Here is a 20,583-nt window from a genome sequence, read left to right as displayed (position 1 = left end):
GCCCGGGCCCGGCTGCGGCGGCGGTCCCAGGGCGCCGGGGGGCGCCGGGCAGGTGCGCAGCCGGGAGATGCTCCGCCAGCGGCGCGCGGCGCGGACCCGCAGACCGCGGCGGGCGACCGGCTGACGCGGCTCGGGGCGCCGGCGCCTCGCCGCTCACTGACACCCGCGCCTCCGCCGGCCCCCGCCTCCCGCGCTGCACATGCGCCGAGGCCCGTGAGCCCCCTGCCCGCCGCCCGCCGCCCGCGGTCCAGGCTGCCCAATCCGCGTGCCGCGCCGCGCCGGGCCCCGCCCGAGGCGCGCTCCCCGCCCGGGGGCAGCCCGGGCGCCTAGCGGGGCCTGGAAACTACAAGTCCCGTCCGGCATCGCAGGGGCGGGGCCCTGTGCGCGGGGCCCTTTGCCGCGCCGTGGGCGCAAGGCATTCTGGGGGTTGTAGTCTTCTCGCTACGGCGCCGGAGCGTGATGCGGGTTGCTAGGCGACGACACCCAACCGGCACGCCCTTCTTCCCACCTGCGGCAGACGCCCGGGTGCCTGCAGGATCCCAGCGGAGCAGGAGCGAAGCGGGGCACCCACGACACTCCCGGGTCCCTTCGCGCCCTCTTGTGCCGGCAGCCCCGGTGGCGGCGGGTGGAGGCGAGAAAGAAGGTGCGAGAGCGCCGTGGAGCCGCCCGCAGGCAGGTACGGAGGCGGAGAGGTGGGGCCGGAGTGGAGGGGCGAGGCTGTGCCCGCACCCGCACCCGCCCCGCCCCACCACCTGCGGGCAGTTCCCCGCGTCCTTGCTTCCCGCCTCCTTGCTTTCGGTCACCATTTTGGACTTACCAGCTCCTTGACTAAAGTTAACGGCGCTCTTTTTTTTAATCGCCACAGTAAACCGGACTTAAAGGAAAAAAAGGGTAATTCCCCCCGTATTCACCATTCCCCCCAATATTCACAACCCCCCCCCCCGCAACGGTGCCCCAATTTGGATCCATAAAAACAGTCACCAAAATCTGAGAACCTATCATGTGCGGAGCAGACGCTGAAAACAAGTATGGGGGTTCGCTTTAAATCCCACTGTCAGCCGGGGAAACTGAGGCACAGAGAGGTCGCCGCGCTCTGGCCCGGAGAGGGGATCCAGGGCCGGGTCTGCCCCCTACAGCCCGCGCTTTCCCTGCCCCCACCCAGCGCCCCTCCGGCTGCTCTGAAATGGCTGGTTTAGGAGCCGGAGGAGCGTGGTGCCCCCCGGAGAGAGAATGTGCTCTCAGCGCTCCTGCCTGTTACCCCCGCACAGGGGGCACAGGGTCGGGGTGCCCGGATGGTGCCGGAACCCCTGGCCCCTCTGTTCCGTTCAAGTCAGTGTGAGTCTGGGCAGCAGCCTCCTGAGTGCACTGGAAGGTTTCGGGTTCACTTCATGGTCAGGGTGCAGGCCCTGCCGGCTGGACCTCTGGTTGGGGTGAGTACAGGAGGCAGCAGAGGGATGTCTCCCCCTCCTCCTCTCTGGGTGCCGGTGGTCACCCACGTCCGTGCCTGAGACCCTGCCTGACTCCCCGCTGGCCTCCAGCTGCCACCCAGCCGCCACTCCCCTGAGCGCACCCCCCTCTGGAGCTGCCTCATCTCCAGTCCCGTTCAGCCTCCTCTCTCCTGAACCCGCCACGCCCAGCCCCTCCTCCGAGGCTGTCCGTCAAGTCGTCCCTGACCTCATGCTGCTAAACCCAGTGATGGAGCTCAGCCCCCCTCTTCGTGAGCGGCCAGCCGCAGGTGACGGCTGCGTGTTCCCCCCCCAGACACCGCCCTCTGGCCGGGAGCATCACCCGTTCCCGGTCACCCGTCACCGCAGTCTCTGCCGCTCCCTGTGGCTCTTCCCCGTCTCCTCGGCTGACGCCTCCTCTGGCTCTCCGACCTGCTAACACGAGAGCCTCCAGACTTGGTCCTGGGAAGCATCTCCGTCACTGCGGGCGGCTCCCTGCCGTCATGTTTCACAAACAGCCGTTTCTCCCAACCTGTCCCACGCTCCCATCTCCAGCCCCGGCCCTGCCCTGGGAACCCAAGCCCCTCCCCCTGTTCTTCGCCCGTTAGGTGGATGACAGATCCCCTGAAAAACGGCGTGTCCCGCGGCGCTCTCCTTCTTCCCCCTAAAACCCGCCCCGCCCCCAGCCGCCTGGTCCGGCGTGAGAACTCGGGTAGACACGTGGTGGACTGTCCTCCGTGGGTCTGTCTTTGGCGGACTCCAAGGCCGGGACGGCTGCTGCTGCTCAGAGGCTCCTGCCCAGTGTGGAGCGGCCTGGGATGAAGGCTGACCTCAGGGCAGTGGGCGTATCGGGTAGGGTATCGGGTAGGACCGGTTTCGGCTGCAGGGAAGGAAAAAGCCAGCATCACTGGAGCCTAAATAAGATTGTTCGTGTTTCCGTAAAGGACATCCAGAGGGAGGCGATCCTGGGAGGCAGGACCGCCCCCCAAACTCCTCAGGGACCTGGGCCCTTCTAGCTCGCCCTTCTGCCGTCCTTAACATGCTTCCTCGCGGCGCAGAATGGCTGCCTGAGTTCCTGCCATCGCCTCCTGGGTCCAGGCAGCAGGATGGGAAGAAGAGAAGGGTGTGCCCCTCCCTCACGCAGAGACGTTCCATACGTCTCAGACCCTGTCACTTCTCGTGCCCAGCTGCCAGGGAGTCCGCAAAAGGCTCAGCGGAAACTCAGGGTTTTGTTTCCTCGGGAGGAAAGGGAGAGCGTAGATTGAAAACCAGCAGAACAGCCCCGTGGGCCTGTGCTGTGAGCACAAGCCATCAGAGCGCAACGTGGCAGCAACCCTCGGGAGACTGGCTTTAATCAGAATTAAAAGCCAGGAACAGAATCTGTTTAATTAAGACACATTTGGGATCCATGGGAAGGAAGCGACTCTGGTGCTTGAGGGTGTTGGATTCGTTTGTCTCGAGTGAAGTGTAACTCCTTTCTGTCGGATTTGCTAAGAAAAGGGAAGCGTCGGTCCAGCCCACCCCGGAGTTTCCTTGCATCTGAGATAGTCAAGCCCTGATTAGTGAAGTTAAAAATCAATCCCCCAAAAAACCAGCACGCGTGGGAACTCCATCCCACTGCCCTCATAGCTGGTTTCACACCATTAACATAAAGCTGAACCCTGGCTGGTGTGGCTCAGTGGATAGAGCGTCGGCCTGCGGACTGAAGGGTCCCAGGTTCGATTCCGGTCAAGGGCATGTACCTTGGTTGCGGGCACATCCCCAGTGGGGGGTGTGCAGGAGGCAGCTGATCCATGTTTCTCTTTCATTGATGTTTCTAACTCTATCCCTCTCCCTTCCTCTCTGTAAAAAATCAATAAAATATATTTTTAAAAAATAAAATAAAATAAAGCCGAGCCCTGGCCGGTGTGGCGCGGTTCGTTGGCGCGTCATCCCCTACACTGAGAGGTTTCGGGTTCGATCCCCGGTCAGGGCACATCCGGTTGGATCTCTGATTGGGGTGTGTACAGGAAGCAGCGGACCGATGTTTCTCTCTCTCCCTCTGAAATCCGGGAACACGTCCTGGGGTGAGGATTGCAAAAATATCACATAAATACAGCCGGGGTGCTGAAGGCAGCAGCGGAGTTGATGAACATTAACACCTACCAGTATTTCCAACCCAAAGGCTGTGAGTACTGTTGTGATCCTCACCGAGGATATGTTTCCATTGATTTTTAGGGAGCGGGGAAGACGGAGAGAACATCGATGTGAGAGAGACACATTGCTGGGTTGCCTCCTGCACACGCCCCGACCAGGGCAAGATGTGAGTGTTTGACCAGGTTCATAGGCTAATTGTCGTGGGAATCCACAACCCGAGAGCCTCCCCACGTGGCTGCTCCGGGCCGAGTTGCAGAAGGGATGGTTCCAGCCCAGCTCCTCCCCACCACCCTGCACAGCCCCCCCCCCCACCCTCCCCTGCGCTCATCGTCCGTCCAGGCCCTCTGCACTGGGGAGGGCGGCTGTTTCTCTGGCTGCTCCCTGCCTGGCCTCATCACTGCCCGCCCCTGGGACCGCCCTCCCTCCAGGGACGCTCCCACTGCGCACACGCAGGCCACCACTGTCCCCGCCTCCTGAGGTGCAGGAGGCCTGGTCATTCCTCCAGGCAGAGCCGAGCTCAAGGCAGACACAGGAAGGGGGGCGAGGGCCCCTCCTAGGGTAGCCCCCCCATGACCACCACAGGGGGCCAGGGGCCAAAAAAAACTTGATCCTGAACATTGTTTGTAACATAGTATATAATAAAGACATAAAAAATATTTTTATTGATGTCGGAGAGGAAGGGAGAGGGAGAGAGAGAAACATCAATGATGAGAGAATCATTGACGAGCTGCCTCCTGCACACACACACACACACACACACACACACACACCCGCCCCGGGGACCGAGCCCACAGCCGGGCACGTGCCCTGACCGGGAATCGAACCGTGACCTCCTGGTCCGGCCGGGCTCTAGGTTAGACTTCGTATCCTGGTTGACTCCTCTCCCTGCGAGCCCCAGATGCCAGGGTGTCGCTCCCTTCACCACATTGACGGGTGCGTCTTCGCCAGCTGGGGCTCATCCCCAGGGGTCATGGGTCAGGCAGAGGTGCTAGGCCTCAGGGACTCCCAGGCAGGGCAACCCCTCATGGGGTGGGGAGCCCGGCCCCCCAGCCCCATTCCCCGGCTCAGCACAGCTGTGTTCTTTCCCGTCTGCTTGCTCAGTGCGCACACGGTGGCCCCGGGACTGCCCAGTGGCTGAGGAACACTGGGCTCGGTTGGAGGCGGAGGATGTGTGAACGGACGGCTTACCAAGCGCTACCGTGACCTCGGGCAGGGCTGCCCCGGGGTGTCACAGGCACGTTCCGGGTTAAACTGAGGGCGCCGTTTCGGACCCGTGGTCCTCTGTGTGTTTACATCCTGCCATTCATTCCGTCGACACGTCCCTGGCACCTGCTGGGTACCCGGCCCCAGGGCGCGCGCACCGTCTGGCTTGGCTGATAGCTGGTGCCCAGGAAGCCAGCGTGGAACCGGGGGCCTGAGAGGAAGCCCGCCCCTTGAGCAGCGCCTGGCCCAGCCCCACCCCACTGTCCCTCCCGGGTCTCCCCGGGGCCCTGGGCACTGCCGCTGCGCCCCCTCATCTTTAAAACGGGGGTGTCGGACAGGGTGACCTGAGGTCTTCTTGCCCTGGCATTCTGTGATGAGGTCCCACGTCCCGCTGGGCAGGGCCTGCGGAGTGACCCTGACTGCACCCGGGCTGAGGTCCCGGCCTGTGCACAGCGGTGGGGTTCGGGGACCCGTGCGGGCAGCCTGGGCCGGGCGGCAGAGGATGCAGGGACACGGTCTAGGAAGTGGCCCGGGGCGGCCACAGCCGGGCCCCCCTCCCATTCACCTCTCCCCGCCAGGTGCGAGGGCCGGGCTGCCGGCGGCCTCCTGTCCGTGCGGGCGAGGGTCCTGGCCACCGGGGTCGGAGGCCGTGGAGGGTGTGACCTGTGGGGTTTGCTTGCAGGGCGCCTCCCGGGAAAATGGGGTACCACGGAAAATGCATCGAGACTGTGATCGAGCAGCTGGACCGGTTTAGGCCTGAGAAGGACAGTGCCGAGCAGCTCCTGGAGGACGCGGCCGCCTCCCTGCAGGTGGGTCGGCGTGGCCGGGCGCCGGGACCCCTCGGCAGCACCCCAGGTCGCAGCCCCCGGGGGAGGGAGCAGCCTCGGATTCCTCCTGACACAGGCGAGGCCGGGCCTGTGGGCCACCTGTTGGGGACAGACCCCAGTCGCCCCGATGGCGTTCCTGTGTCCTCAGTCTTGCTGTCCCCAGCTGCAAACAGAAGAGAGTCGGCCAGAGGGCACCCCACGCCCTGCCCGCTGTTCCAGCCCCACGGTGTGCTGTGCCCGCCGCCAGCCGCCCTCGGCCGTCACCCCTGCTGTGCTGTGTCTGTCCACCAACTGGCCAGGGCCCCAAGGCCCCAGGGCGGCCCACCAGAGCTCAGCCCCCCTCGGGGGTCCCTGCCCTTCTTCCCCGCATGGCCCACTCACGTCCACGTGGAGATGGCTGTCCTCCAGGTCTGTCCTCGCTCCAGCTGCGCCCACCACCCCAGCGGCAGCCTCAGGCCTCCCCTCACAGGTCCTTCTGTCCACCTGCCAGCTGTTGGGGGCAGGTGCCTGCACTGCAGGGGTCCCGCCCCAGGCCTGGGGGCACACCCGTTAGGTGGAGCAGGCGCAGGAGGCCCCGTGAGCAGGGAAAGCTGCTCCGATTGTCCCGGCCTGTGCCCCCGTCACCACCACCGTCGGGGCTGCTGTGGCAGACGCGTTACTGAGGGTGTTTCCTTCACTGCCAGCTGCAGCCTGGCTGTTAGCGCTGCTGGCAGGGCCTGTGAGAGCTCGTGGCCCCCAAGGAGGTGACCCCGCAGCCCCCGCCTGCTCAGGTGTGGCCTCTGCTGCGCCCTCCTGGGGTGGGCCCCGTGTGCAGCACAGGAAGCCTCGGGGGGCCGGGCGGGCATGCACATCGGGCCGGAGGGGTTCTGGGACCCAGTTCCCCAGGCCTAACCCGTTCTGCAGCGCAGGGCACCACATCCTGCCGCCTGCTCCCCAGAGCCCGCCTGCAGCCCCCCCACCCCCGCCACTGCCCTGGCTGTGGCCCCAGGCCCCTGGCTTCCCCATCAGCCACCACGTGCGGCCATTGCTCCAGCTTCAGAAGAGCCCTCGGGCCCAGTCCCTGCAGCTCTCTGACCTCCGCTGCCCGCCGCTCGGGCAGAAGCAGTCCAGCCAGTGTCATTTCCTAACGTGACCGAAGCCGGGCTGTTCCCACGAATCGTTTGGGGATTCTTTTCCCACAACCCTGGGCGAAGGCAGCGGGCAGGTGGGCTCCGAGCGGGAGAAGGAGAGGTCAGTGCCCGGCTGGCAGGGGTGACCGGCAGCCGGCAGTCGCCCAGCCCAGGGGTGAGGCCAGGGTGGGGAAGGCCCAGCTCAGCCCCGGACGGGAGGGACGGCGGGCAGAGCAAGAGGGAGGGTCTCAGGGTCGCATCTCTGAACTCAGGCCCCGGGGACGGCCACAGCCCTCTGGCCTCGCTGCCAGGCGGGCCCCGTTAGAAGCCAGCTCCAGTGCGGGGACGATTCGGGCCTCTCCCTGCGCCTCCCAGCCCAGCCCCTGAGGCCCTCTGCCGGCGCCCTCTGACCCCCTCAGTCCCCCTCTCTGACGGGAGGGGCTGATCTTCCCCAGAGGCGTGGACCTGGCCATGGCTAAGCCTGGCACCGGGGCGGGTGTCATTTCCTGCTGGGCTCTGCGTGTTCCGGACCCTGGGCCCGGGGCAGCCCTGCCCGGACGCGGGCGTGATCCCAGCAGGTGGAGCGGCTGTGGTCCGAGCCTCGTGGGCAGGCGCTGTCGGCGGCGTCCACAGTCACGCACCTCCACGCCGGCCCTGTGACGGCTGCTTTCTCCCCGGCCTGCTCCCCCTGCCCGCCTCTCACAACGTGGAATCAGCTCAAGGGGGGCCTGGACCGGTGCCCTCCAGTGGGGGCTCAGCCCAGAGGCCGGAGTGGGGAGGGATTTGAATGTATTCCATCATCCGCACACCAGGTGGCCGAGCCCGGCTGGCTCCAGCCCCCGTGAGGGCGGTCCGCGGCTCTTGGCGGGATTTCTCCGGGCGGAGGCCGCTTTATGCAGACCCGGAGGGGAGGGAACGGACGTGGTCAGCACGAGTGAAATGTGGTCTCAGCAAAGGGAACGTCCACAGTGAAAGGACCCGAAAAGCCAGCTTCCGGGGGAGGGGTATGGACTCAATTGCTCCCTCAAACCCGACAGCCACACGCGGGTGGGATTGCAGGGCCGGCCCTGCCTGCCTTCTCACGCCTGGCGGTTCTCCGTGTTTGTTTCTGTTCTCGCTCCACCTGCCAGCGCTGCCCAGGACCCACGGGACCCATCCCCCCACGCCCTCGCCCTGCTCCCCGGCCCCGGCCCCAGCCTGTGTCTCCCGCAGGCCCTGAGCCTCGGGAAGCAGGCCTTCGTCCTGGAGGTGCTGTCCGGCTGCCTGGAGTACCGGAAGCCGCTGGCGGTCGTGGTGGACGCCTTCTACGCGCAGGAGGGCCGGCTCTGCCTGTGGGCCGACTACAACCGCTTCCTGGGTGAGCCCGCGCCTGCTCACCCCCGACGGCGCCACCGGCCCCGCTGGAGCCCTCGCCGCCCCGCGGGGGGCGTCCCAGGGGCCTGAGGCCCTGCGTCTCCCAGGACTGACGGGCTGAAATCCTGAGCGAGCGGGGGGTGGGGGGACGTGCTCTGAAACTGAGACTGTCCCCGTCTGGGACGGGGTCCCCGTACCCCTGTGTCCTGGCCACAGCTTTAGCCCGGGGCCACGTGGCGCTCTGGCCTTTGGTTCCGCACCCGGCACCCCGGCAGTGCTCTGGCCGACTCTCCAAGGTCACACCCCAACCCCCGCTCGCGGGCACACGGTCCACGTGCCGCCCTGTCTCCCCAGTGACCTGCTACCTGGCCACGTTCCAGCTCCAAGAGCTCGGCTTCCAGCTCTTCAGCAGCATCATCAAGTCCCAGCCGGCGGACAAGATGCGCAAGGTGAGCCGCCAGCCCCGCAGCCCGGGCAGGGTCTGTCCCGGCCGCCCGCACCTGCCCGGCTCTTACTGAGAAGCTGCCGGTTTGTCCTGTGTTCCGACACGGGGTCTGTGCATAGCCAGCCGCCGGTTGGTCTGTGCCTCCAGCTGCCCCACTCCCTCCCCCACTACAACCCCGCCCCCCCGCCCCCCGGCTCAGGTGGCAGCCCCCACCAGGAAGCTAACCGGGTCCCATGTCTTCTGAAACCAGATTGTCAGCCCGAGGGTGGGAGCTGGGAACAGCTCTCCGAAGCCGTGGCCGTCCTGGGCCTCCCCAGCAAGGGCTGGGGGGAGAGGTGGCCTCCCGGGACCCTGCCACTGGCACTGCCTGGGCGGGGAGGGGACAGGTTGCTGAACTGGCGCTGTCCCGTCCGTCCACGTGTGGATTCCAGAGCCCGTGGAGGGATGGGGAGGCGGGCAGTTCCAAGAACTCCCTGGAAGTGGGGTGCAGGCCTCCAGATTCTAGGGAGTGGCTGGGGCACGGGGCCCCCCAGTGAGCCCACCTCCAGCCAGGCTGACCCAAGTGCCAGACACTGTAAGCAGAACCCGTCTGGTGAGGGCAGCCCCCCCCCAGCGTGAGGGCGGGTGAGGGCGGCCTGTCCCCAGGGGCCTCCTGCCCGCGTGCGCGCTGGTCTCTCCTGGTGCGTGAGCCCCACCTGCCCCGGGCACGCACTCTCCCGGGAGGGCCACCAGGTGTGGGTGCCGGGCCGAGCCCCCACCTCCCACTCCTCCGCCAGTTCCTCGGGTTCTTCTTCAACCCCTTGAACCTGAACTCGTGGGTGCAGGACGAGTGGAGCCTCATCTACGAGAAGGAGCTGGTGAAGACCTGGACGGCCCCCCTGCTGAGGTGGGCGGGGCTGCGCCACTCCGGCGGCCTGGGGGGTCCCCTCCTGCTCAGGTTCGGAGGAGCCACGGCCCCGTGAGGCAGGGCTGGGACCTGCAGGGACCTGTGGGGCTCCAGGCCTGCCCGGCCTCTTCCCACCAACTCAGGGGGCACGGGGCGGGGGCGGGGGGGAGCTCCCAGTGGATTCTGGCCGACACCTCTGTCTGGCGCCCCCAGGGCACCACTGCTGGGCCCGCCACCCCACAGCTGCCTCGCTGCCTTCCCGCGCCTCATGCCAGGCCCGGGCAGTGCCAGAATCCCTGGTGCGGGCAGAAGGGCCAGCACAGAGGCCTGGCCCTGCCCTTGGCCTCGCGGGGCAGCTGCTGGGGCCTGGGTGCGGCTGCCCCCACTGCTCGCCCTCCAACAGGATGGGGAGCCACCTTACCCTCCTGGCACAGGCAGACGTGTGGGTCAGCGTGTGTGGGAGGCCCGGTCCAGGGAAGGCGGCCCCCCGGGCAGGGCCCGTCCTCAGTCCCAGCCGTGCTGGACGCGATGCCCACCCTCAGGGCTCTCACCTGTGGCTGGATCTGCTGGGCCCTGAGAGTCACATCTGCCAGCTGCCCAGCTGTTTCTAGGTCGCCCGCCTCCCCCGGCCCCCCCATGTGCAGCCTCCCCCTGCCCCCCGGGACCAGCCCGTCACACACCTGTCCCTGCCCACCTGCACCTCGGGCGTGACTCCCTCCCTCTCGTAGCCTGCTCCTCAGCGGGGGCAGGAGCTATTCGAAACCCTGCTGCCTGCCCCCGGGGAGCCCCCAGGAGGGGAGACCAGCCAGGTGGGTGATGGTGAGCTGTGCCGGCATGGGGTGTGGGGGCATGAAAGGGGGACCAGGCCTGGGGCAGCCTAGCAGGGCCCTTCCCAAACCCCTGCTCCAGGGCACCCCCCCTGGGCTTCCTGCCCCTGCCACCTCCTCCAGCCCAGAGTAGCTCCCGTCCCAACTGCGGCTCATCCTCAGAGGCCCTGGATTCCAGCAGCGGGGGCTGCTCGGTCCCGTCCTCCCAGCTCCCCACTCCCCGTCCTCCCAGCTCCCGACTCCCCGTCCTCCCAGCTCCCCACTCCCCGTCCTCCCAGCTCCCCACTCCCCGTCCTCCCAGCTCCCCACCCCCCGTCCTCCCAGCTCCCCACCCCCCGTCCTCCCAGCTCCCCACCCCCCGTCCTCCCAGCTCCCCACTCCCCATCCTCCCAGCTCCCCACCCCCCGTCCTCCCAGCTCCCCACTCCCCGTCCTCCCAGCTCCCCACTCCCCGTCCTCCCAGCTCCCCACCCCCCGTCCTCCCAGCTCCCCACTCCCCGTCCTCCCAGCTCCCCACTTCCCTAGGACAGTGATGTCACGGGCCTCAGTTTCCTAATCTGTCCCAGAACATACTGCTCTGCAAGACTCGGTGTGGGTGGTGCGGCACCTGCCCAGCTGTAGGCACTCAGTGAAGAGTGGCTGGGGGTTCCACTGCCACCCCCACCCTGAGGCCGAGCCAAGCTCTTGGGGGCCCTTCAGGTCTCGAGGGCCCCACTGCCAGCCTGCTTAGGAGGAAGCCTCAGCAGCCTTTCTCACCTTTGCCTTCAAGATGGCAGCCAGAGGTCCAGGGGCTCATCAACCAGCTGGAGGGGGCGGTGGCCATTCAGCCCCCTCCTTCAAAGGCCAAGGCCACGAAGCCCAAGAAGTTCAACCTGACTGTTCCCAGGCCCCGGGCCATTCCAATACCTGAGCCTGTCCCTGTCGTGGCCAAGCCAAAACCAGTAAGTGCCAGCCAGCCATTTGCAGTGGGCACAGGCCGTCCAGGCTGGGAGAGTGAGCCCTGTCAGCCAGTGGGGGCTGGGCTCCTCCCAGAGCCAGGGGTTACTGACTCAGACCAGAACAGGGGCATTCGGTGGTGCTGGCTGGCTGGCTGGCTGGATGGATGGATGATGGTGGATGGCAGGAGGGGAAGAGGGGACGGCAGAGGAGGCGCTGGGGCAGCCAGGACCCCCCCAGGCAGGCTCCCCGTGCATCTGGCTGCGGCGGCAAAGGAGAGGGTGAGAGGTGGCGGCTGGAGTCCGGAAGCATCCGGACTGCTTTGGCGATGGGGTTGGAGACAGAGAGGTGCTGGGGGCAACGAGGAGGACCCCGAGACCATGTGGGCCGGCATGGACCCCGTCAGGGTCAGGCTGGGGAGGGGGCTGGGGGAGGGGGAGGTTTGAGGTTTGGACAGGATGAGTTCTCACGCCTGCTCAGAGCGCAGGGGAGAGGGCACGGAGTTGGAGGCTGGAGTCCAGGGTCTCCGGCGGCCCTGCCCCCCCACACACAGTGCTCCCTCGGGTCGCTGAGGGTCCGTGGCGGGCCTTGGGCTGCGCTGCTCTCTCTGTGTCCGTGCTGGGCCCCTGCCCTTCGCCGGCAGCTCCGGGAGCCCAGGACACTCCTGGCCTCGCCCCCCCCCCCCATCAGGAGTCCTCGGCCTGTCCCTCCAGGTCCCGGGGCCTGGGCCACCTTCCTTCCTGCTGCTGCCTGTCCTTCCCTCCCCAGGATGACCCCAGCACCCACGGTCCCAGCGTAGCTCCAAGTCCTCCCTTCCAGCCCCCCTCTCCTGGGTGGGGACCACAGCCCACCCCCGCCCACCACCCAGGGCCCCCCCATCCGCACACCCTCAACTGCAGCCTCTGACCGTGGCTCTTCCTCCCCCACCACCAGGTCCCCAGGGGCACCTACCAGTCACCCAGGGAGCCGCGGGTGCTGGAAATGACCAAGAGCTTCAATCGCCGGAAGGCGGAGGTGAGCCACCACAGGGGACCCCAGTCTTCCTGGAGAGGCAGGAGGAGGAGGAGGGGGAGGAGGAGGGGGAGGAAGAGGAGGAGGAGGGAGAGGAGGCGGAGGAGGGGGAGGAGGGATAGGAGGAGGAGGGGAAGGAAGAGGGGGAGGAAAAGGAGGAAAAGGAGGAAAAGGAGGAGGAGGGGAGGAGGAGGGGGAGAAGGAGGGGGAGGAGGAGGGAGAGGAGGCGGAGGAGGGGGAGGCGGAGGAGGGGGAGGAGGGGGAGGAAGAGGAGGAGGAGGGAGAAGAGGAGGAGGGGGAGGAGGAGGGGGAGGAGGGAGAGGAGGCGGAGGAGGGGGAGGCGGAGGAGGGGGAGGAGGGGGAGGAAGGGGAGGAGGAAGAGGAGGGATAGGAGGAGGAGGGGAAGGAAGAGGAGGAGGAGGGAGAGGAGGGGGAGGAGGGGGAGGAAGGGGAGGAGGGAGAGGAGGGATAGGAGGAGGAGGGGAAGGAAGAGGAGGAGGAGGGAGAGGAGGGGGAGGAGGGGGAGGAAGGGGAGGAGGGAGAGGAGGGATAGGAGGAGGAGGGGAAGGAAGAGGAGGAGGAGGGAGAGGAGGGGGAGGAGGGGGAGGAGGGGGAGGAGGGAGAGGAGGGGAAGAGGAGGGGATGGAGGAGGCGGAGGAGGGGGAGGGGGCGGAGGGGGAGGGGGAGGGGCGAAGGAGGAGGGAGAGAAGGAGGGGGAGGAAGGGGAGAGGGAGCAGGAGAGGGAGGAAGAGGAGGAGGAGGAAGAGGAGAGGGAGGAGGGGAGGAGGGGAGGAGGGGGAGGAGGGGAAGGAAGAGGAGGAGGAGGAGGGGGAGGGGGCGGAGGGGGAGAGGGAGCAGGAGGGGGAGGAAGAGGAGGAGGAGGAAGAGGAGAGGGAGGAGGGGAGGAGGGGAGGAGGGAGCCGGTTCCGCACCTTCATCCCTTGGGCCGTGCACAGGGTGGTGGCCGTGGGGCTGAGCCGCTCGTTGGCCCCCCAGGAGCTGCTGCTGAAGGCGAACCTGGAGGAGATGCGCTGTGCGATGCCCTGGGCCCGCAGGGAGCCCCTCCTGCAGGTGCCTTCGGGGGCCCTTTCCCAGGCCTGGGCTCATGGTGCCGTTCTGAGGCCCCGTGTGGCTTCCCGGCTCCCAGAGCCCGGCCCAGCGGGTGAGCTCCATGGGTGGGAAGCCTCTGGCGGGCCCCTCTGGGTGATGCCAGGCTCCCACCCTCCCATTTACTCCTCCGTCAGGAGAGCGTGATGGGCAGGACACGGAGGGCGCTGGCCCGGCCCTGCCTCCCACCCTGGGCCCCTGCAGTTGGGGCAGGTGGGGGTGGGCACGCAGCATGCCCCCAGGGGTGACTGCTGAGTTCCCTCCGGGCCTTTACCAGCTCTGCCCCCGTGGCTTGTGGTGCCCACCGCACAGGCTGTGGGGCAGCCCCGAGCCGCTGGGAGGTGAAGCCGGTCGGAGGCCGAGCCCTCTGACAGGCCCTGCGCCTGCCTGGTCCGCCCGGGCAGCCCAGTGCCCCACAGGACAGAGGTGCTGCCCCGGGTTCGGGGGAGCTCGTGTGCAGGGCAGGCCTCCCAGAATGCGTGGGGCGGGGGGGGGGGGAAGGGTGTAGGGGAGAGGGAGGAGGGGTGTAGCGGGGGGAGGGGGGGCCTCCTGCGGACTGGGTGCCGGCCTGCCACCCGCAGGGCTCCAGGAAGCTGCGGCTGCGGTGCTCTCCCCTGATCCGCCAGAGTCCGAAGCTGACCTTCTACCCGGTGAGGGGTGCTCCTGACGGTCGGTGGGGGTGGGGGTCCCTGAGCCCCCACCTCTCGCCTGTTCTGCCTCCTGGGGCTGGAGGGCCAGAGCAGAGCCGTGAGCACAGCCCTCCCCTCCTCACAGAGGGAAGTACTTGGGCGGGGGCAGAGGTGGGGGCCGGAGGGCGGGGCCCTGGCTGCCCCCCAGGCACCCCATCTCAGCCCCCCCCTCCGCCCGCAGCCCAACGAGGTCCCGGTGAAGCTGAACACGACGGCCATCCTGCGGGAAGGGGCCCTGTACCGGCGGCAGGTGGAGAAGGAGCTGCAGAGGTGGGGCAGGAGGGTGAGGGCAGGCGGGGGGGGCGGGGGCAGCAGGCTGGTGTGGGGTCACAGATGCACCCTAGAAAGACCATCTCGGCTCAGTGAGGGAGACGCTCTGGGTGCAGCAGGCTCAGGAGGCAGCGGCCCAGCCCGGACCGGCCTCGGGGTCACTGCCTCCCCCGCCCCTCCCGGGAGTGCCCCCCGCCCAACCGCCAGCACCAGCCCCTGCTCTTGCCCCAGAAGCGGGGCTGTGGGTGGGAGCGTGGGTGAGAGGCAGACGGGTGGACAGAGGGCTGGTGCCCCACAGACGGGTGAGGAGAGAGGAGAGGAAGGGGGTGGGAAGATGTGGGTGCAGGGAGGTGCCAGGGTGGAGCAGGGGGCAGTGTGGCGGGTGGCATGGCTGCTGGTGTGGAGCTGCCCGAGGTGAGGGCCGGTGTCCACGGGAACCCGCGGCCGCCCTGTGGCCGGTGCAGGCCCCGTCCGCGAGGACCTGAGCCGCCGCTCCTGCGCAGGGTGGACAGGCTCATGGACGGGGCCGGGGACTTCTCCGAGTTCCTCGAGTGGCAGCAGAAGATGCAAGCGAAGGACCGGGCGGAGCAGCGGGCGGCGGACGCGTGCCGGCGGCTGCAGGGGCAGCTCAGCCGCGAGGAGGCCGCGCTGGCCCGGCAGCAGCTGCTGCAGCACAACCAGCGCCGGGCGGCCCAGAAGAAGGAGGAGGTGAGGGCGCCGCCTGGCCGCCACCCAGGAACCGGCTCTGCCGGCCGTGGCTGCGCTCCTGTGGTCATGGGCTTGCAGCTGGCCCTGGTCACTTCCCCTGCCTCCCCTCTCAGCCCCTGGCGTGTCCCTGTCCCCTCTCAGCCCTCAGCCCCTGGCCCTGGCCCTGTCCCCCCTCAGCCCCTGGCCCTGGCCCTGTCCCCCCTCAGCCCCTGGCCCTGGCCCTGTCCCCCCTCAGCCCCTGGCCCTGGCCCTGTCCCCTCTCAGCCCCTGGCCGTGTCCCTGGCCCTGTCCCCTCTCAGCTCCTGGCCCTGGCCCTGGCCCCCCTCAGTCCCTGGCCGTGTCCCTGTCTCCCCCAACAGCCCTCCAGACCTTGCGCTGCTTCGGGGCTGGGACAGGCCCGGGGACACGGGTGGGCAGGGGCTGTGACGGGCCCTCCCCGCAGATGGCGGAGCTGATGCAGCGATGCGCGCAGCGGCGCCTGCAGGAGGAGCGGTCTGCGAAGGAGCGAGTGGAGCAGGCGGTGGAGGAGCAGAAGAACATCAAGGCCGCGCAGATGAAGCTCCTGCGGGACCGGCGCCAGGCGGGTAGGCGGGGCCCGGGGTGCCGGTCGGTGAGGGCCACGTCCCGGAGGGAGGCCCGGCCCAGCTGCCTGGGACCCTGAGCAGCCCCCTCGGCCCCCAGCCCAGGAGCTGACTGCGGAGACGCTGGCCCTGCACCAGCGCGGCGCCGAGGCGGCCCGGGAGGAGCAGCAGCGGCGCTGTGAGCTCATCGCCCATCTGCGGGCCGTGGAGACACAGCCCACGCGCAAGGGCAAACTCGTGGACCTGACCCAGGTGGGTGCGCAGCCCCGGGGGCTCCCGTGGCTCCCTGCGCCTGGCATTGCCGTGGGAGGGCGTGCCCACGATGCCCACCTCCACCCACGCCGAGCTCCATCCTGCCCAGCTGCAGACCCCACACCGCTGCGCTGGAGGCCTGGGGCTGGAAAAGAGGGCACAGTCCTGTCGGGACACCTTAGTGACCCCTGAGGGCGGGCCAGGGCTCCCGGGTGTGGACAGGGTGGGCTTCACCTCGCTGCACGTTTCGGGAGGCCCAGGACTCCCCAGGAGGGAGGGCAGTGCAGGGAGAGGCAGGCGGGGAGCCTGTGTGCAGAGTGAGGGGGGGCGGGCTGGGCCGGGCCGGCTGGGCGGCACTGGCGAGCTCCCTTTGGGCTGAGATGTGCAGTCACCCCGGGGTCTGGGCTGCAGAGGGCCCGGGCCGGAGAAGCCTCCGGAGGGCGGACATTCCCCAGACTCCACTGGGCAGAGGGGAGGCGGGTCCTGGGCGACGGGCCAGGCCCCTGGGAGGCGGGCGGGGCACCAGGAGGAGCAGAGCAGGGCCAGGCTCAGGACACGCTGGGCCGCTGAGCTGCTGGCCAAGGCTCTGGCGCTTTGGACCCCCCCCCCCCCCGCCCGCCCCCAGATCCCGGGGCACGGCCTGGAAGGGGAGATGTCGGTGGTGGAGCTGCGGGAGCGGCTGGCGCTGCTCAAGGAGGCCCAGCAGCGCGAGAAGGAGGAGAAGCGAGACCAGATCATCCAGGGCAAGCGCGCCCGGAGCCAGGAGCTGCAGGCGGCGCTGGAGCGGATCTCGCTGTGCCGCGCGGCCATGGGGCGGTCTGCGGCCTTGAGGTGGGTGCGCTTCCCCCTCCCCCCGCACCCCCAGCCCAGGCAGTGCCTCCACCCCTGCTGTTTTATCAGCCAAGCCTCCAGGTACAGAGAAGGTGAGGAAATAACCCGGTGACGGCGGGAGCCCATGACCTAGATCCGGTCCTTGTGCATCTGGGTCATGGTCTGACCTGTGCCGAGTGCCCCAGCCAGCAGCCAGCTGGCTCTTCACCTTCCTCTGCGGAACCGTCCGGAAGTGCTGCAGCATCTGACACTTGGTCCCTGAGCACTTTGGTGGCATCTTCTGCAACAGAGCATTGTCCTGCAGAGCGCAGCCCCGGGCACAGCCAGGACGGCTCAGAGGGCGCCCCCGGGCACAGCCAGGACGGCTCAGAGGGCGCCCCCGGGCACAGCCAGGACGGCTCACAGGAGCCCCCGGGCACAGCCAGGACGGCTCACAGGGCGCCCCCGGGCACAGCCAGGACGGCTCAGAGGGCGCCCCCGGGCACAGCCAGGACGGCTCACAGGAGCCCCCGGTGTCTGATGTCCTGTTTACGCCGCCGGGGTCCTGAGTTGTTTGCCGGAACTTTTTCCCTTTGAAACATCACGCAAACATGGGACTGGAGCGTCCTGCTCCCCTCGTCCCTCTCCCCAGAGCATGTGCAGGCCCCCCTTTTGTTTGTTTGGGGAACCCTGTGGTGACTCTTCCAACTCCGCGTGGCTGTCCATGGCATCCGGTCAGGCAGCGGCAGGTGTCAGCCCCGGGATGGGCTGGCCTTCGGGCCCTGGCCTGACCCCGTGGGGAGGCAAGGCTGCCCGAGGGAGGCGGCACCCAGTTCTGTCAGCACAGCCCGGCCCAGCGGCTGGCACACACAGCTCCAGAGGAGGTGTCTGAGCGCCACGGGGTGGGGTGGACAGAAGGACGGACAGCGCAGATCCGGTGCTGTGGCCTGCGTGTCTGCTGCCCTGGTTACGATTCAGAGGACGCCTGGGACAGCCGCTGCGGCTCCCCAGGGCGGCGTGCGCCTGGGAGACCTCACCCTTCCCGGCCGCCCTGACAGACCCCCGCCTGTGTGGCGCCAACCCATGGCATCAGTTCATCAGGGGCGATTATTTATTTATTTATTTTTAAAGATACTTTTACTGATTTTAGAGAGGGAGAGAGAGAGAAACATCAATGATGAGAGAGAATCATGGATCGGCTGCCTCCTGCACGCCCCACACTGGGGATCGAGCCCGCCACCCCGGGCCTGTGCCCTGACCGGGAATCGAACCCTGACCTCCTGGTTCATAGGTCGACGCTCAGCCACTGAGCCACGCCGGCTGGACGTTAGGGGCGTTTTAGTGGTCAGTCGGGCTGCAGGCAGCCAGGCAGCAGGGCGGCTGAGGGAACCGCACCTGCCAAGGCCTGGGGCTGTGATGGGCCCTGGAAGGGAAGGCGGCAGCCAACAGCCTATATAGGTGTCTCCTTCCCGAGGAAATGGCCTGGATGGTGCGGGAAGGTTTGCAAAGACGGCACCATGTCCGAGGTGTTACTTCTAGGCAAGGGGGCGCGGGCAGGGAGGGTAAAAGGGAGCTTTCCCTGTTTTACCCCAAATACACATGTTTCATGCACATGTCAGAGAGCACGAAGGTGGAGGCCCAGAGGCCCTGCCCCAGGGGCCTGGCAGCACCTCTCCCGCCCACCACTCCATCCCCGGCGGGCAAGGCCCCTGCTAAGCCGCCCTGTTGCAGGTCCAGGGGGCAGGAGGAGACCCCGCCGGCCCGGGACGAGCGCGTGCAGGAGCTGCAGCGCCGGATGGAGGAGGTGGCGGAGCGCCGCAGGCAGGCGGCCCAGCTGACGGTGCCGGCTTCGCGGGCCGCGCGCCCCAAGCCGCGGGTGAGCCCGGCACCGGCGAGCTGGGGGCGAGGGGTGGGGGCGGCCGGGGAGCCGGGGGGGACTGAGTGTCAGGGGTGCCGCCTGCCCGCGCCGACCCTCTCCCCCTCCCGCGGCGTCAGGCGCAGCTGGAGGCGCAGCACTGGCTGAAGCTGGAGCAGAGCCGCGAGCGCAGGCTGCGGGCGCTGCAGCTGGAGAGCTCGGCCTGTGGGCCCGCGAGCCGCCTGGAGACCGCCTGAGCGGGGGGAGCGCGCCCCTGTACCCCGAGACCCCGCGTGGCCTGAGCGGGGGGGGAGCGCGCCCCTGTACCCTGAGACCCCGGGTAATAAAGCGTGCGACCCGCCTGTGCGCCTCCTCTCGCTCGGCCGCCCCCTCCGCCCCGCCCGCCCCAGGCTCCACCTGCCCAGAGCGTTGCCGGATGGAACGCTGGACGCGGGATGGAGACCACCTGATGCCAAAGGAGCTCCCGCTCTTTATTTGGAGTCAAATCAACCCGCCCGTATTTGATGTGCTAAACAAGGCCGCCTCCCCTCCCTGCACCCACCGTGCCCTGCGCCCCGGCTTCCAGCGCCAGAACGCCCCTGCATGTAGAAACCTGCAACCTGCACTGTGTCCAGGGTCCAGTGGCTTAACCTGGGGACCCCGAAGACTGGGTGTGCGGGTGTGTTTGGTCGAAGGAGGGGCCAGGATCCTTGAGCCACTGGGAGCTGGCCCCTCTCATGCCTCTTCTCATGCAAACCCAACAGCAATGGGGCGTGGGCTGGAGTCGGTCTTGTCCCCCATCCCTATTCACATACTACACTTGATCTTAGCCCAAAGGCCGAGAAGCGATCCCCATCCCTATTCAGTGGGTGAACACTGGTGCTGAGAGGTGAGGTGACATGGCCCAGAGCCAGGACCCAAAGCTGAGCACTGCCCATCCCCTCAGCATCACCCAAAGAGCAAGGTTGAGCCGCTGGGCACCTGCCTGCCGGGGACAGGGACGGTTCGTTCTCCTGAGTCCTGGGTCCCAGCACCAGGCTGGAGGAGGCGAAGCCTTGGGAACAGGCTGGCTAGGCTGCCACTCCCAGGAAGGCGACTGCGGGCAAGCCCACGGGGCGGGGCTGGAAACTGCCAGGGGGGCAGATGTCCAGGAGAGAGACCCCAACCCCCCACCCTGCTTGGGTCTGCAGAGAAGATGACATCTCAGAGGGGGAGGCTGGACCCCAGGACATTGGCGTCAGGAAGGGAGGTCACTCGAAGTGACAAGAGCAAAAAGAACAGAGTTCTCCCCCAGTATTCCGAACTGCATTAGAACCCCGGACTTGCCCACAACTCAGGCTGGTAAAAAGAGGAATTTCCCACCTCCCTGTCAAATTAGGGCTGGGAGCCCTGCCAGTGTGGCTCAGTGGTTGAGTGTCCACCTGTGAACCAGGTGGTCACCGTTGGATTCCAGGTCAGGGCACATGCCCAGGTTGTGGGCTGGATTCCCAGTAGGAGGCGTGCAGGAGGCAGCCGATCAATGATTCTCTCTCATCACTGATGTTTCTTTTTTTTAAAATCCTCACCCGAGGATATTTTTCCATTGATTTTTAGAGAGTAAAAGAAGGAAAGACAGAAACACATCGATTGGTTGCCTCCTGCATGAGCCCTGACCAGGGCTCTGGCTGGGGAGGTGCCTGCAACCAAGGTACGTGCCCTTGACAGGAATCAAACCCGGGACCCTTCAGTCCACAGGTCGAAGTTCTATCCACTGAACCAAACCGACTAGGGCTCATTATTGATGTCTCTCTCTCTCTCTCCCCCCCTTCCCTTCTGAAATCAATTAAAATATGTATTTTTTTTTTAATTAGAGCTGGTAGCAGATTAAATTTCATTTAGAGAAATAAGCATGACATTTCTTATGTGTTGTCTCGAACCCATTTCATTTTATATCAAGGGCATATACTGATAATGACCTGTCCAGAGAGTCCCTCCGGAGATTCAAGAGATTCAAAAGGGGAATTATTAGCTCCCAGAACTGGCAATCCAAAGGTAGGGTGGACTTCAGGACATGCCTGATCCAGGAGCTGGCTCCAAACTCATAGCAGCCCCAGCCTGCAGCAGCAGAAGGGCCGCCTCTTCCTGGCGCTCCCGA

At 67.2% G+C, this 20,583-nt stretch overlaps 1 protein-coding gene across 1 annotated transcript; it reads left to right on the top strand.

The window, feature by feature from the left end:
- Window positions 1-480: 480 nt before the first annotated feature.
- Window positions 481-18,804, top strand: CFAP99 (cilia and flagella associated protein 99). Its single transcript, XM_054724268.1, has 16 exons — window positions 481-676; window positions 5,467-5,593; window positions 7,933-8,077; window positions 8,428-8,522; window positions 9,295-9,404; window positions 11,000-11,171; window positions 12,100-12,180; window positions 13,174-13,248; window positions 13,866-13,934; window positions 14,155-14,243; window positions 14,747-14,951; window positions 15,394-15,535; window positions 15,633-15,784; window positions 16,410-16,615; window positions 18,326-18,470; window positions 18,590-18,804. Exons 2-16 carry the CDS (start codon window positions 5,483-5,485, stop codon window positions 18,704-18,706), a joined length of 1,914 nt encoding a protein of 637 aa, XP_054580243.1. The 5' UTR covers window positions 481-676; window positions 5,467-5,482; the 3' UTR covers window positions 18,707-18,804.
- The last annotated feature ends 1,779 nt before the right edge of the window (window positions 18,805-20,583 follow it).

The sequence above is a fragment of the Eptesicus fuscus genome, chromosome 2 (assembly GCF_027574615.1).
Source record: "Eptesicus fuscus isolate TK198812 chromosome 2, DD_ASM_mEF_20220401, whole genome shotgun sequence".
NCBI lineage: Eukaryota > Metazoa > Chordata > Mammalia > Chiroptera > Vespertilionidae > Eptesicus > Eptesicus fuscus.
The sequence above is the reverse complement of the archived record's forward strand: the minus strand, read 5'-3'. Positions and strand labels throughout refer to the sequence as shown.